The sequence below is a fragment of the Halyomorpha halys genome, unplaced genomic scaffold (genome assembly GCF_000696795.3).
Source record: "Halyomorpha halys isolate HHAL.00 unplaced genomic scaffold, Hhal_1.1 Scaffold2231.1, whole genome shotgun sequence".
NCBI lineage: Eukaryota > Metazoa > Arthropoda > Insecta > Hemiptera > Pentatomidae > Halyomorpha > Halyomorpha halys.
In genome coordinates this window covers 2,127-17,959 of record NW_027113386.1, presented here as the reverse complement: position 1 = coordinate 17,959, position 15,833 = coordinate 2,127, and the positions used below count along the sequence as shown (strand labels likewise).

The following is a 15,833-nucleotide window of genomic DNA, read 5'->3' as shown; positions in this document are numbered from 1 at the left end:
TAGTTTGTGTTTCACCTACTCAGGTATCATCAGTACAGAAAAATACATGTATCTATCTAGTTAATGTCTTTGTCTTCTAATATTGTTGAATTAAGATGTGCATGCTTCATTTTGTCCTCATACATGAGATATTTATAACTTTCTGTCCTGATGTTGCCTGAAATGGTATGACAGAAAACATGGTTCCTGATGTGGCAAAATGTGGACTGTAATTCGGTTTTATTAATTAATCAAAAAGATACTTAAAATAATTAATAACTCCATTGGTTTTACAATTACTGTATGACTTAAATTATTATGCCTCCAAGGTTTTATGGGGTAAATTGCAAATTATATGATTTTCCTGAGGTAGAATTGCCCCATTTTTACACTTTTTAAGTTTTAGGCACTACTGGTTTATTAATATATATATATATATATATATTTGTATATACTCATATTTTATTAATATCATACTTGTAACTTGCATTTCATGAGGCAGGAACAATATAATGCAAAGGTAATTTTTGGGTCGATTTAAAGTTTTTTTCACTTTGTTTAAAATTTAAGTGTATTATTTCTTCTCTCTATAAAATAACTACTAGTAATCTTGTTGGAAAAATTCAATTTAAGATTTTTTCCCTTTAAGATAATAATCCTATTCTGCCATGGTCTGTTGTATTTTCAACGTATAATATGATGCCAGAACTAAATTACTAACCAGAACTAAATACATGTATTTCCATTGTAAACTCCAATTTGATTGAAATTTTTAGTCGCAAAACATCTCCCCCCCATACTATATATTTTATATACAGGTCAGTGAAAGTAATATCTTACTTTTGTAATAGAATCACAATATATCTAAGCCCAGTTAGAAAGTGGAAAAATTTCCACTTTCTAACTGGACTGAATTAGATATATTGCCAAATATCTAATTCAGTCCAGTTAGAAAGTGGAAAAAGGTAAAAAATTAAAACAACAATAAATTTTTATATGGTTTATAATAATTATATTTACAAACAAGATGTTGCTTTACTTACTGTAACAAAATAAATCCAAAACAGAACATATGAATTGGTAGATGAACATAATAAAAAAGAATTGTAGGGGCAACTTTTCTTTTTCATTTATCACTAAATATTTTTCTTTTATTTTTTTATAACAAAATAAATCCAAAACAGAACACTTGGATTGGTAGATGAACATTATAAATATAAATAAAAAAGAATTGTAGGGGCAACTTTTCTTTTTCATTTATCACTAAATAGTTTCCTTAATTTTTAATAACAAAATAAACTCAAAACAGAACAAATGCATTGGTAGATGAACATTATAAACATATATAAAAAGAATTGTAGGGGCAACTTTTCTTTTCTTTTTTTTCACTAAATAGTTTCCTTAATTTTTAATAACAAAATAAACTCAAAACAGAACAAATGCATTGGTAGATGAACATTATAAACATATATAAAAAGAATTGTAGGGGCAACTTTTCTTTTCTTTTTTTTCACTAAATAGTTTCCTTAATTTTTAATAACAAAATAAACTCAAAACAGAACAAATGCATTGGTAGATGAACATTATAAACATATATAAAAAGAATTGTAGGGGCAACTTTTCTTTTTTCTTTTTCACTAAATAGTTTACTCTATACACAGAAAAACTGATTACTCCACTTATATACACTAATAGTCACGATTTTGAAGCATTGCAAGTTGTTGAAGATTTGTAGGTAAAAAAATGTCACGATAGGGAATAAAGAAAGATGATTGGTTTTATAAACATAAGTCACGATTTTGAACATTTGCAAGTTGTTGAAGATTTGTTGGTAAAAAAATGACACAATAAGGAATAAAGAAAGATGATTGGTTTTATAAACATAAGTCACGATTTTGAACATTTGCAAGTTGTTGAAGATTTGTTGGTAAAAAAATGTCACGATAGGGAATAAAGAAAGATGATTGGTTTTATAAACAATGTAATACTAAGGAAGAATGATAAGTTATGAAAGATTTATCCTGAGAAAGAGGCCAAAAATGAAGTGACGATAGTTTTCAGCTTACCATCGACATCATCAGAAATCTTTCCTTCCTTAGCAATTGTTGCAAGGAGATCTTTGTGGGAGGTCCTGGGAAAAAAATATATATAATGATTAATTGTTTAGAACAAAACTAGAAACAGCTTTAGCTCATTATCAATCTAGCATCCCTTAAGTACACAAATTTAATGTGATGTAATTATTAAATCAAATCAAATACAAAGTAATAAATGTTAAAAATATTGAACACAAACAAAACAGCAGTAGTTTAATTTCAGTTGTGACCTATAACACCTTTTAAAAATAAAATTTACTTCTTTGCTTTTAAACTATATGAGTAATTAAAAAAACAAAGTTATCATGTTAAATAATTGAATTAAAAAAGTATAATACCTGATGTGGGCAAGGAAGTCTTTTTCAAAAGATGTGATCTTTGCGGGGTCAAGTTTGTCCAGATAACCTCTAACTCCACAATAGATAACAGCTACTTGTTCTTCAATAGCCATAGGCACTACAATTCAAGAAAAATAACTTTAATGCAGTGTTAACTGTATTTATGATTTTTTTAAATTTTCGGACTAGTGAGTGAAGACCCAAATAGACCTTTAGAACCTGTTTGGTCACGTTCTCCAGGGTTAACTATTGATAACATCATTAAAAATTTAATCAAATCTAACTAAAATATTTAGTACTAACTAATAGCTGTATTTCTTGGCATGATACAATTAATGTAATGCTCATGGTGTATTTATTATTGATCTTAAATAATAAATGATTATCTTTCATTAATATCTAATATTATATATTTATAAAAATGAATTATTCCTTACCATATTGTCCCTGCTTCAACAATTCTGTAAGCCTCACACCTCTGTTGAGAAGTTGTTGGGTGGCAGCATCTAAATCAGATCCAAACTGGGCAAAAGCAGCTACTTCACGATACTGGGCAAGTTCCAACTTCATGGAACCAGCAACCTTAATGAAAACAAAAATAAATCAGCATGTTTGTAATATAAATTCACCCGAAATATATACAGCTATTATTATGAATAAAATTTTAAATGGCACAGAAGAAATGTTTTTAAAAAAGACGGTACCTGTTTCATTGCTTTTGTCTGGGCAGCAGATCCTACACGAGATACAGATAAACCTACGTTGATAGCAGGCCTAATACCTTTGTAAAACAACTCAGTCTCAAGAAAGATTTGTCCATCAGTAATAGAAATTACATTGGTTGGAATGTATGCAGAGACGTCACCAGCCTGGAAAATATATTAGATGTAAAAATAAAAATACTTTATACACATATTTTAAACTAAAAATGAGCTAGTAGATAAAATAAAGAAATAGTTCAGGATTGATTACAACTAAAGAAATTACAGAAGCATTAAAAAAATAAGATTTCACAATTTTTTTTTTTAATACAATAAGTAGCACAATTTATTATTATATTATTTAACCATTGATTATATCCAACTAATCTGAGAGATGAGGTACCTAGTTTTTTTGTTGGACCTAAGAAAGGACGAGTTCTGCCAAATTAGTTAAGTATTTTTGATAACTTAAAATTTTTTTCAAACTTGTTAAATTATAGGTATAATTAAGTTCTGTTTCTAAATATTTTCCTGAAGTCTAAGCAGAAATTCCAGGGTTAGATCCTCAACAAAGAGTGTTGTACAACATGAAAACTTGTGCAAAAGTTTGATTCTGTATGATGACACATTGGACAGTAAAATAAAAATGAATATTTTATTACTTATTAGACCATCATAGCATTAAAAAAAATGAATAAATAAAAGAAAATTAATACAAAGTTCAAGTCATTTAAACAACGGAAATTCCTCGAGAAGGGAAATATGAAAAAGAAATTAAAAATAATACATCGCTGTCATAACAAAAATCCACAAGGCTATCCTACAATACATAAGTCAAAATGTTGATTGATTTTTTTTTTTTAATAAGCAAATAAATCAGAATTATACTATTAAAAATACTTTTTTAAGATACCTGAGTTTCAATAACAGGCAAAGCAGTAAGAGAACCACCTCCATGTGTATCATTCATTTTAGCGGCACGTTCCAATAATCGAGAATGAAGATAAAATACATCACCTGGATAAGCTTCTCTGCCAGGAGGTCTCCTCAACAACAAGGACATCTAAATATATTAAAACATATATTATATTATTATTGATAATAAATAAAATAAAGAGAAGCCATTAAATATTATAACATACAAATAAAACAAAAGGCCAACTTTATGGATTTTGAAAAGGATGGTTAACCCAGTGAATATGGTATTTTAAAAATAATTTGAAACTAGTTTTAAAAAGGTTAATTATTTTTAAGGAAATTAATTCTCTTTACTGAATATTATGTTGTTTTTCTTCACTAATGATGCCTTAAAATATTTTTCAAGCAACAAAACCCACAATTTGGACTAAATAGATGCTTTACAATAATATTTTAAATGAATTTATACATAATTAAATTTGGCTGAATCAAAAAAATAAATTGAGGATGAAAATAAAATATTAAATAATCAAGAAGTATTAATTTGAAACCTCATTCTGGAAAATGAAAATTTTAGGGGTATTCAAGATCTTTAGTTTAGCCTGTTAAATGGAGAAATATTTCCTTCTTTTACCATGTTAAAATGATATAACATGGTCAAGAGTCTGTTACTAGGTAGGGTAATAAATAGAGAATAATGTCATGCAACAGACCAGCTGAGCTCGTCACAGTTTTGTTTGTTGTCCTGTTGGCTTATTTGCTTGCAGTTTGTGTTTGATTGTGTTAGTATTTTTTAGGATGTTTTTAAAACTAATACAGCATTGGATGACAATAATAATAATGTAATGACAATTGTCAATTAGCTCATCTTGATTCTCTTCCTCACAAGTATGACACTCAGTAGCCAAACTTTCACTTAATTTCTACTTTCGGCATGTTGTAATAAATTACTTTAATCAAAACTTATAAGTAAACAATAACATGAAGTTTTGGAAGGAAAGGTTATAAAACAAGTTGCAAAAAAAATCCACCAGGAGCTCTTACACATTTAACATGACTTTAAATAGGGCTGCTCACAATATATCCTATACTTATGACATTTAACACACCATGAATACCCCTTTTATAAATTTAAGTAAACATAAAAGTATGTCATCAAATAAACAATTAAATAAGTTCAATTGTGATTATTTGTAGCAAAAATGATACTGTAAACAACTTGTTCAAACTAAAAGGTGTGAGAGTCCGGACTAAAAAAATTGATGAAGCAAATCTTTAGTTTGGTACTAGGCTAGAACAAGTGCCAGTGGTAGGAAGGACGATGCTTTGTCATAGTCTAATAATAATACTACAACTTCTATAGTCTTATCATAGTAAACTATGCTTATTTTTTCTAGTTGCAAGACTGGCAACAGTGAATGGGTCCACATATTGTAAATATGCACAAGACAAGTCCAACAAAAACCCTTTGAACAGGAATGAGACCAAGTTGAAATGATGTTGGGCCATATAGTTAATTGTATAATCAACACAAGGTTAATTTTTAGCAATTACAAAAGAAATTCAAATTCTTTTAACCAAACTATTTCGAGAGGAACACTTTCCCAGTTCAACACACCAATTTCAGTGAAAATCAACACACCATAGTGAATTATTGATAAATAATAGAGTATATTTTAGTCACAGTTGATTTTTGTAGGACTTGTTTGATATGAAGTTTATCAAAAAGTAATATCTCACTATTAGTTAAGAATAAGTTAACTTTTAGCATAACGTCAGCGAAATTCAAGAAAATGTAAAAAGTTTGTTTTGAATATTTAGTAACCTTTTGTGTTATTTGAACATCTAGAAGCCTTGAGAGAATTTAATTTTATCAATCAATAAAAATAATAACTCAGTATGACATGAATGAACCAAAGAAGTAGGCTTATATAAAAAAAAATAATAATAGAAATTAATCATACCTGTCTGTATGCAACAGCTTGTTTGGATAAATCATCATAAATGATGAGGGCATGCTTTCCATTGTCCCTGAAAAACTCTCCCATAGCACAGCCAGAATAAGGAGCTAAATACTGCAGAGGAGCAGCATCAGAGGCAGTAGCTGATACGATAATAGTGTATTTCATAGCACCTAGAGGATAAAGCAGAAATTTTTGAACAAGTAGAAATTTTTAAAGGTATTGATACATTTTTCTAACACCCATAAGCATTGGATTTAGAAAAATATAAAAGTGTATTTTGGCAGTTCAATTCAAATCATTACCCCAGATAAATCACCTATGTAAATTGTTCTTTAAAGTAAACAATCTACAGTAGTCATTCCAAATAATACAAGTAAAAAATATTTTTTGGAAAAATAATAAAATTAAAACGAAAGTAGCAAGAGGGATGTATTATAGTGGTTACCATTGGATTCTATCAAAACATCTTCAAATTCAGCCAAAACTTGGGCATGGAGATACAACAGATACATAAACCCAAAAATTTTGAAAATAATAATCAGAGATCACAGTAGAAAAAGTATATTATTTCCTTACTTATTGAAATGATGAATGGTTTAAAACTAGATGCAAAAGAATGCCTCTCAATTAAAGATAAAAAATTACAATATTTAACTTTTAATTTATCTGAATAACATAGGTCTAAAATAACAAGAAGATTACCAGTATCGGTGAGACGCTTGAGTATTTGAGCTACTGTTGATCGTTTCTGGCCAATAGCAACATAAATACAGTACAACTTCTTCTTTTCCTCATCTGCATCATTGAAACGCTTTTGATTAATAATGGTATCAATAGCCAAAGCTGTTTTTCTGAAATTTAAATAATTAACTAAATCAGTTTTGAAGGAAATGAAATTATAATACATGTGAAACTCATCCAATAAGAATTAATAACTTATTATTAAAGAATCAATATTTTTTTTTAAACGATAAATCTTTTAATGATTTACTTAAATTATCATAAACTGTGTAAACACAATTTATACCAAAACAAATCACATTTAGAACATCCCTTCAGTAATGTTATTATTTTCTTCCATTGCAAGCAAGTGTGAACTGGACTGCCGAAGATAATTTCTCTCTCTTAGACCAAAGTTGTAAATGTTGCAATAAAGAAAAATTTTTAAGATTAATTGTTTTTAATATTATGAAGGGAATTAATAGCAATTGTCATTAATTCATTTTTCTTACAGGATAAATTAAAGAAAATAAATGAAATGATGCACATTCTGGGAAAATAATTTTTAATGATTTTAGAATATATTTGAAGAAAATAAGACTTAATACCGGGTGGGGTGCGTACCCTACCGAATGTATAGGTAGGTATTTTTTGCTATTAGTCCTGATTTAATTGCTGTAAAAAAAGACAAATGTAATGTAATTTCATAAATTTATTTGCTTTTAGAACATGGCACGGGGTTCATGTGGACATAAAAGAGGGCCAACATCTTTTTTTAATTTAGACCATTTTATTTAAAGGTAATTGAGCCATAGCTGAAAAACATAACTAAGGGACCGATGAGTTAAGATTTGACCAAAAAAGTAGTGATCATAAATGTTGCAACCCTGGCCTAAGCATAGACCATCTGATTGTTAACTGTTGTGTACTCAGTAACATAAGGGTTAAGATTATAAGCAAAAGGATATCACCACTTACCCAGTTTGCCTGTCACCAATAATGAGTTCTCGCTGTCCTCTTCCAATAGGTACCAATGAATCAACAGCCTTGATACCAGTTTGCATAGGCTCCCTGACAGATATTCTAGGAATAATACCAGGAGCCTTTATTCCAACACGAGCCCTAAACAAATAATTGTAATTAAAATATAAACACTACAATACGATATAGGTATTGCCATAGGAACTGACTATAAATGAAAAATGAACAAAATACAAAAAATTAAGGATAAGTCATTACCCTGATTGTTTGAAATAGATTACCAATAAAAATTTGGAACAGATAATTAAATCAATAATAGTTCATGTCAAATATAATGATTAACAGCATTCTAATCTTGATCTAATTAAAACTTGACATAAATATATTAAACTGTACAGTACATTGAAATAATTTCCAAAAATAACCTGGATGAGGCACTTAATAATATTTAGATCTTATGTTTGGACATCCTAACACATTTTAAGCTGGTCATAGAGCATGATTGATGACTACACAAGATGTAAAACCCAAACCAACAAATAAGGCAGCTAGATAGGATTAAAAATTAAAAAGCTAATATAGGTCTCAATGTGAAGTTTGTAATTTATGGCAAAAGCAATTACAATGTATAATAATATCTTGAATAAACTTGGAAACTTATTTTAGACTGATTCCAAATAAGTAAATTATTATTAATAAATCCACCACATATTTTCTTATTTACAATTATTGTAGAAGTATCATAAACCTACACTGAGAAGTAACCCTGCTTTATAAAGACCCGTAGAGTTTTTTCATCTTTTAAGTAATTTAAAAGCCCTGATCTATCTCAAAGCATAAAATCCTTTAACTATCAATCAAAACAAAATGTGATTAGATATAAAAATTAGTATAGCTTAAGGTTTTTCAATATAGATTGTGAAATTAAAATAAAACCCGGCAAGTAGCTCAAACAAGTAAACTGAATAAAATGAAAAATACTGCATTGTTTACTGGATAAATATTTATAATTACACATAAGAAATAACTTAATGGGTCAATTACAAACTTCAGATATTTTTAATGTTATTGCTTTAAATGAACCTATTACATTATAGCCATGGTATTTAAGAAATCAAAAACCAAGCATAGTTTGATAAGCCAATAAAATGAGGGTCCATGAAATAATTTAACAGCTGAAAAGAGAAATAAGGGAAGATATTATTTTATCATTGAGTCGATAATTTTACTTTTTATTTATTAATTTTTATAACCTATTAATACCTGATACAAGACAGAATGATAAAAAGGTAGGATATAAATACAATATATGTAAAACACCATAATAAATCTAATTTCTACAACATGTTTTAATAAAAAATAATCTGAACTGCTTACCTTTTCTTGGTATTTAATGGACCCTTTCCATCGATGGGGTTTCCAAGGGCATCAACTACACGTCCAAGGAGATCTTCACCAATTGGTACATCAACAATAGCTCCTGTCCTCTTTACTACATCACCTTCTTTGATCAATTTATCATTACCGAAAACTACGACTCCCACATTGTCTCGTTCTAAATTCAATGCCATACCCTGAATTAAAATAAAATGAAGATCTATTATATTTTATAATAATAAAAAAAATAATAAATACAAGTCAATACAAAACTTTAATAAATACATTGCCTATTCATTGCAGCCAAATGAAAGGGACAAAAGAAAATAAAAAACATATTATAGTATCTATAGGTGAATCCATTGATAAGAAATTAGTATTACTATTATTAGCATAGATTTGATTTTTAATTATATAGATTCATTTATCATTATCATTTTTTCTGCCAACTACCAGTTTTAAATTTTCAAATTAGAGTTCTATCAATGGGTAGATTCTCCACATGTTTTTATCATGTCACTATGTCACCTACAGCAAATTTACTTGTTGTATATATGTGTATACAGTTGTAAATATCAATAAATAAATTATTAAAAAAAAAAAAAAATTTTCAACTGAATTACAAATATTATAAAGAATGCAGTGGCTTGTTGGCAGTAAAAAACTAATTAAATTAAACTAACAATTGAAATTACATTAATTTCATAAATTTTGACAATAACAAGGATTAATCCCATTTAAAGATAAAATAAATAATAATAAGATGTGATATTTGGGGGTGTGATCAGAAGCAAAATACACAAAAATAAAATTAACAGTTCTGTTTGATTAACTGCACCCTCAACCACCATCTCCGGTCAATTACATATATCTCTATTATAAGAAATAATTGTAACTACTTATTAGGTCATACATAAACATTAACATCCAGAACAATTAAAGATTTTATACAACAAAAAAAAATAAAATAAATATAAATAAAAACTATACCTTAAGACCAGAAGAAAATTCAACCATCTCATCTGCTTGGATGTTTTTAAGACCATAAACTCGAGCAATACCATCACCAATGCTGAGTACTCTTCCAGTTTCTTCTAAGTCAATCTGAAATAGGAACAAACCTATTTGAATCAAGTTTAAGGATAGAAAAAACGATCTTAATTTAGTTATAGTTCTACGCCAATTAATATCAGGGTTGCAGACCCAATTTTTCCATTAGTTACTTTGTATCCTGGTTCTAGATATAGTTTGTAAAAAGAGAAACTATAAGTAAACACCTTCATTCATATAAAAAATTTAAATTATTTAGTCCACTGGAATTATATTTTACCTCATACAACTTATTAAGTTACCACATAGACAATATATGAATTATTAATATACACAGTATTAATACTTGAAAGTTGTTACCTTGGGGGCAGATCCAAGAATTCGTTCTTCCAGGACAGAAGAAATTTCTGCTGCCCTGAGGTTTCGTGTGTAATGAACATTTCTGTTCAGGACTTTTGATGGGTGAGATAAGTTAGATACCTAAAAAGAAACAAATTATTTATAATCATAGGATAATAAAATAATTAAAATATCCCTAATACAAGAAATCAAGCAATACCTTCTGTCATGTTTACCTAATTTACAAATTTGCTAGAAAATAAACATGAGAGAAGTCTTTGTATTTTCTGACTCATTTGAAAATCTGCTATGTATCACCAATTGCAACAATCAAAAAGGCTAGTTTAAGTTAATAACAGAACATACCTCTTTCTAGCTGAGAAATATATTAATGACAAATACATTAGAATGGTGAAAAATTAATTTAAAGATCATAAAATTCAACATATGTCATGGAAAATTATAATTAACTTTAGATCTTCGGAAATAGGATACTCGGAAAACTGGCGGGTTCTGTAAATCACCTGTTGAAGGTCATAGAATGAGACTGATATTGCCATATAATCAGGTTTAAGTAAATTAATTTTAAAAATCAATTTTCAACTGTTGTCTACGATAAATATTGCTTTTATTTTCACTGTCATAACAGTGGCATGTAGTGTGGTGCATCCTTTGAAAGTAATGTTAATTTTATAACTATATCCAGTTCTCCTACACCATACCTAACTCTGTTATTTCCAATGAGATGAGGTAATTTTTTTTTACTGATTCTGATAGCAAATGCGATTTTTAGACAAATCTATATTGGACACTTTGTAGATCTGACACGTTTCGAAGGTATAAATGGCCAAAAACCTGAAACAATTTAATTGATTTTGATAATTTGTACAAAAACGTTGCAAAAGATTCAATGAACGTTCAAAACAAAATTGTTTGAAAATTTAATTAACCAAAACGGAATTATCATCATAATTTATGTTTCTACATGTAGCCGAGAAGATCAAATACATGTCACAATGCTGACTTGCAATCTGAACCAATTTTGGTTTCAAGATATCCAATTTTCCATGTTAATTGCATGCAAATAACATTTTTTGACAAGTCCTGGAGGCATCATATAAAAAAAAGTGCATGATGTGAATTTGTCTTGTAATTTAATTTCCTATCAAAATCCATAAAAAAGTTTAAATTATTATTATTATTTTTACAGTTCTATATCAATTTACATTTTAGTCCAACTAATTATTTGATAATTGATCATTTGAACATAAGAGGTAGTAACATTTTCAGAACACATAATGTACCGTGGTAGTTTATTTTTATGAATTCCTTTCAGATATCCCCTGGAAATGATAAATCCATCAGAGGAGAAGTTGTCCATTATAGAAAGGCTTCGATGTGAAATTCTTTTACTTTATCTAATTGCTAAAGTCAACTATTTTTTTTTAAACATTATAATGTACTATTATAGAAAAAGGATGAGAAGCACTGGCTTAAGCAATATCCATGTAAATAATATTTACAATGATTTGAAAATTTTAAAACAAATGAAAATAATTCAAAGTATATTTAACAAATTAGTGAATCATAATATATCAATTTTTTTTTCAACAAAAAAAAATTGCTAAAATAAAACCGCTGCAGAAGGGAATATCTTCAGAAAATTTTACTAAAAATGAGTTGAAAATAGATCATTGTAAAAACTGCACCCACTTCATTAACCTATTTTCAGGTAAATTTTAGCAGAAAGATGGTAATATTTCCTACAGAAATTACACAATAAAACAAATCATAATTTCAGGGTACAACACAATATAATCCAGTAAAAACATTATTAATGTAAAAATGGATTCCACTACCCTCAGTAAAATACTGTTTTAGTAACAATGTTGAAAATGCATAATTATTGTAGAAATGACAATCAACGAACTTGTAATAAGGTCACTCAATTTAAATCAATACATAAAAAAAAAAAAAATTATTGAAAAACATATCGGGTTAAAAAGTTTGAATAATAGATTTCTCTTAAAAACGAAAAATGAACTAATTTCATAATAAGTGATAACATCAAGGCCTTTTAACTCAGGAGAAGAAAGAATGATAAAACTATAATCCGACATATTATCATTTTCTATTAAGTAATGACCAAGGCCCGGATTTTTAGGAAGTAAAGACCTGCAGAATATGCAATAACAAATTTTAAAATATGTAGTAAAGCACTCCAAATATGATATAAGACTGTCAAAATATTCAAATATCCCACGAATGTGCCCACAATAAGTTTAGAACTCATGAATAATAAAATTAAACAAATGAATAAGAAAATAACAACCTTTAAGAAATAAGTAACAGTAACTATATGTTAAACAATAGAAACATAATGGCATTTTTAAAAAACTACAATGTGTATGACATAGAAACTTTAAATTAGTTTTAGCCATTAAAAAACTAATAGATATTAACAAAATGAAAAAATTTAAATGACATTGACAAATTTACCATAAGTATTTTATACAAGACCTTGCCTTTAATTGATTAAAATAGTTCTGTAAATATGAAATATCTTTCTACATCACAAAAAAAAAAAAAAAAAAAAATTATGGGAACAAATTTATACACTTTAACTGTCGCTGAGAACACCTGAACCATTCCCATTTTAAATTTTATTCATAATTTTTAAAGTACATAGTCCAGAACTAAAAACCTTTTCCCTATTTTTTAAGTTTATTTTACTTGGCCTCGAATGTGATTACACTACCTCTCAATTTATTAAATAATTTGAAACTTTCACCTAACGATCTTGTTCTCTGAATTTTTTTTAGTGCTTAGTTTAAAAAAGGCTAAGATGAAATTATTTCTTATCATAGAGCAATTCATTATTCCATACCCCTTTTCTGTGGTCTTATCACTGTCTATTTTAAATCCAAGAATTCAATTCAATTTCTCAAACCCAAGATTTTAATTTTGAAAACAATGCGCTTTAACAAGTTTTAAACAATAATAAATCTTACTGTTTCAAAAGAAACGAAGCAACAAAGTAAAATCTGTATTATAATAATTTATTTATTGAAGTTAGTGTTATTTAGGCTTATTCATTGGAAATTAACATAAGATTGTAATCTGAAATTTTATAAGTTATATTTTAATCTATATTTCTACTTGATTATTGATTTTTTTACTATATTAAATCATACAAACATGCAACTTAGTGCATTTAACATCAAATATGTAAAATAAAATTTTGCTCATTGTACCGAAATACACTAATTCATAGATATTAGATCAACTGTTAAAAAATGTGAAATAAATGGTTACACAAAATATGAGAGACAAGTATTAAGGAGTTAATATAGGCATGATTTATGCATTACGTACTTTATTAGAAATTAAAAGATACTGTTATCACTAAGTCTCATAGGATTGGTTCATAACTAAAAAGAAATAAAATCCTATTAACTCATTTCGAACTTGACATGCATGTTTTTTTTTTCTTTTTCAATTGTTCTTCAACCTTACTCCTTAGGACTTAGGACCATTTTCCAAAATCATAATTTATTAAAATGTTATCATGTTAACCATGAATTATTTTATCAAAACTCCACTTAAACTTCATACGCTATAAGCTACCAAACATGACCTATTGGCATCATGAATTTACAAACATTTTCAGCAAAATTGAATTGAAAAAGGTATGTAGGCAGTTCCAAATAAGAACTTGGTATTGACGCTATCTTCAATAAGTGATTAACCATAGATAACAATTTACCGACACACCTTTCTTATATCAAAAATATTGATAATTAATTGCAGAATATTAAGATCAATAAATGACACACAAAATTGCTAGTAAGAATATGAAATGTCTAATGAGCAAAACTTTTTGATGATTCACAAAAAAAAAAAAAATAGGTAAAATAAAAGTTCAGTTCATTAGTAAAATTAAAAATGTGGGTGAAACAGATTTCATAATTAAAGCACAAACCTATATAAATTATCGATAATATTTTATTCTAATAGGGGTCCATGATGAATTCTGGCCTATATCAAACCCTTCACACCGGGGCTAAAGAAAATGGATAAGATGTGGACAATTTAAAGGCAAAAAGTTAATATTAATAGCTTAATTACCTGAGAGGTAACAGACGGGACATATTTCAAAATTGATGAAGACAATCTAGCAGATAGGAGAGCCATTGTGTCTGCGACAAATAATTATGTGGACAGACGACGACTTGGCTCTGAAGAACGGAGTAAAAGTCTAGAACCCAAAGTCTCCTACCGAAAATAGCAAAAGCAGTACTACCATAATGGTAAATATATGTATAAAATCTAATATTGTCTACAATCATTGCAGATTCACAATGAATATATTATTTTAAGTAAACACCTATTTTTTTTTTTTTAAAGAGATGACAGCAATAGCTTAGATAATTATTTAAATTATCATTGCCGGTATGGTGAAAAGTTAAGAGATTTATAATTAAGCATTAAATATTAGTAAAATATATTTACTTATATAAGAAATATATTTATCAACTAATAAAAAGTAAGAAATAAGATGATAAAACACCTTTAATTTTATTGATTAACATGGGCAGTGATTGTCGGTTATTGTCAAACGCCATTTTTTTCAATAAACTCACTTTTAAAGTAGTATTTGTAAATAGCAAGTGATTACTTATTTTATGCAACTTACAATATTTATAATAACATAAATATCAGCATAATATATCACCTTATTAAATTAGCGGATTCATCCGGATGGCGCCCGCCCTCCCAGAAAGATGCAAATAACATTTCTTGAAAACAAATTTCTATAACATATAAATAATTCAGGTGCCTTTATCAATAAGTCCTTGGTAGAAAAAGTAAATTGTATTTCAAAATTGATGTCAAAATCCCTAACCATATTTTTTTAAATTCAAATTTTCTATTAGCTGTATGGAGGGGGAAAATTCCTTGATCTACTGCTTATTAATTCCGCCAGTCATTTATTTTTAATTCGATTATACACTTTATAATGTTAATCTTTATCTAAAGATGATTTCCATTATATTTTACGGAATCCAATAACTGTCTTTTTTAACAAAAAATATTATTATGTACTTTTACGAAAAGCCATTTTTGAAAGGTGCCATTTTTTTTCGGGCGTCGGTTTTTAAACACAAATTAAAGGACGCTTGTGCTGCATCTTTACACTAGTTTTCAGTTAGCATCGCCTCCTCATGTTTTAATTAATTAATGAATTATACCCCAATCTTAGGATTCAATAATTAACTCTTGTTAAGAAATATATACATTTTTAAATTATATCAATTCAGTGTAAATACATATTAATAAAATTGTTAATTAAGAATTTCTTATTTTGGT

General features: G+C 27.7%; 1 protein-coding gene across 1 annotated transcript; it reads right to left on the bottom strand.

The window, feature by feature from the left end:
* Positions 1–964: 964 nt before the first annotated feature.
* blw (ATP synthase subunit alpha blw, mitochondrial) lies at positions 965–14,745 on the bottom strand. Its single transcript, XM_014437042.3, has 12 exons — positions 14,592–14,745; positions 10,485–10,604; positions 10,065–10,178; positions 9,075–9,271; positions 7,695–7,838; positions 6,699–6,847; positions 5,997–6,166; positions 4,028–4,177; positions 3,118–3,282; positions 2,851–2,995; positions 2,414–2,531; positions 965–2,110 (listed from the first exon to the last, which is right to left on the bottom strand). The coding sequence occupies exons 1-12, from the start codon at positions 14,655–14,657 to the stop codon at positions 1,996–1,998; spliced, it is 1,653 nt and encodes a 550-aa protein (XP_014292528.1). The 5' UTR covers positions 14,658–14,745; the 3' UTR covers positions 965–1,995.
* Between the last annotated feature and the right edge of the window lie 1,088 nt (positions 14,746–15,833).

Coding starts and splice junctions, on each gene's coding strand:
- blw (XM_014437042.3), bottom strand. CDS start 14,657: ATGGCTCTCCTATCTGCTAGATTGTCTTCATCAATTTTGAAATATGTC. Junction 10,179..10,484: donor TTCTTGGATCTGCCCCCAAG/GTAACAACTTTC, acceptor TTCCTATTTCAG/ATTGACTTAGAAGAAACTGG. Junction 3,283..4,027: donor TGCCTGTTATTGAAACTCAG/GTATCTTAAAAA, acceptor TATATTTTCCAG/GCTGGTGACGTCTCTGCATA.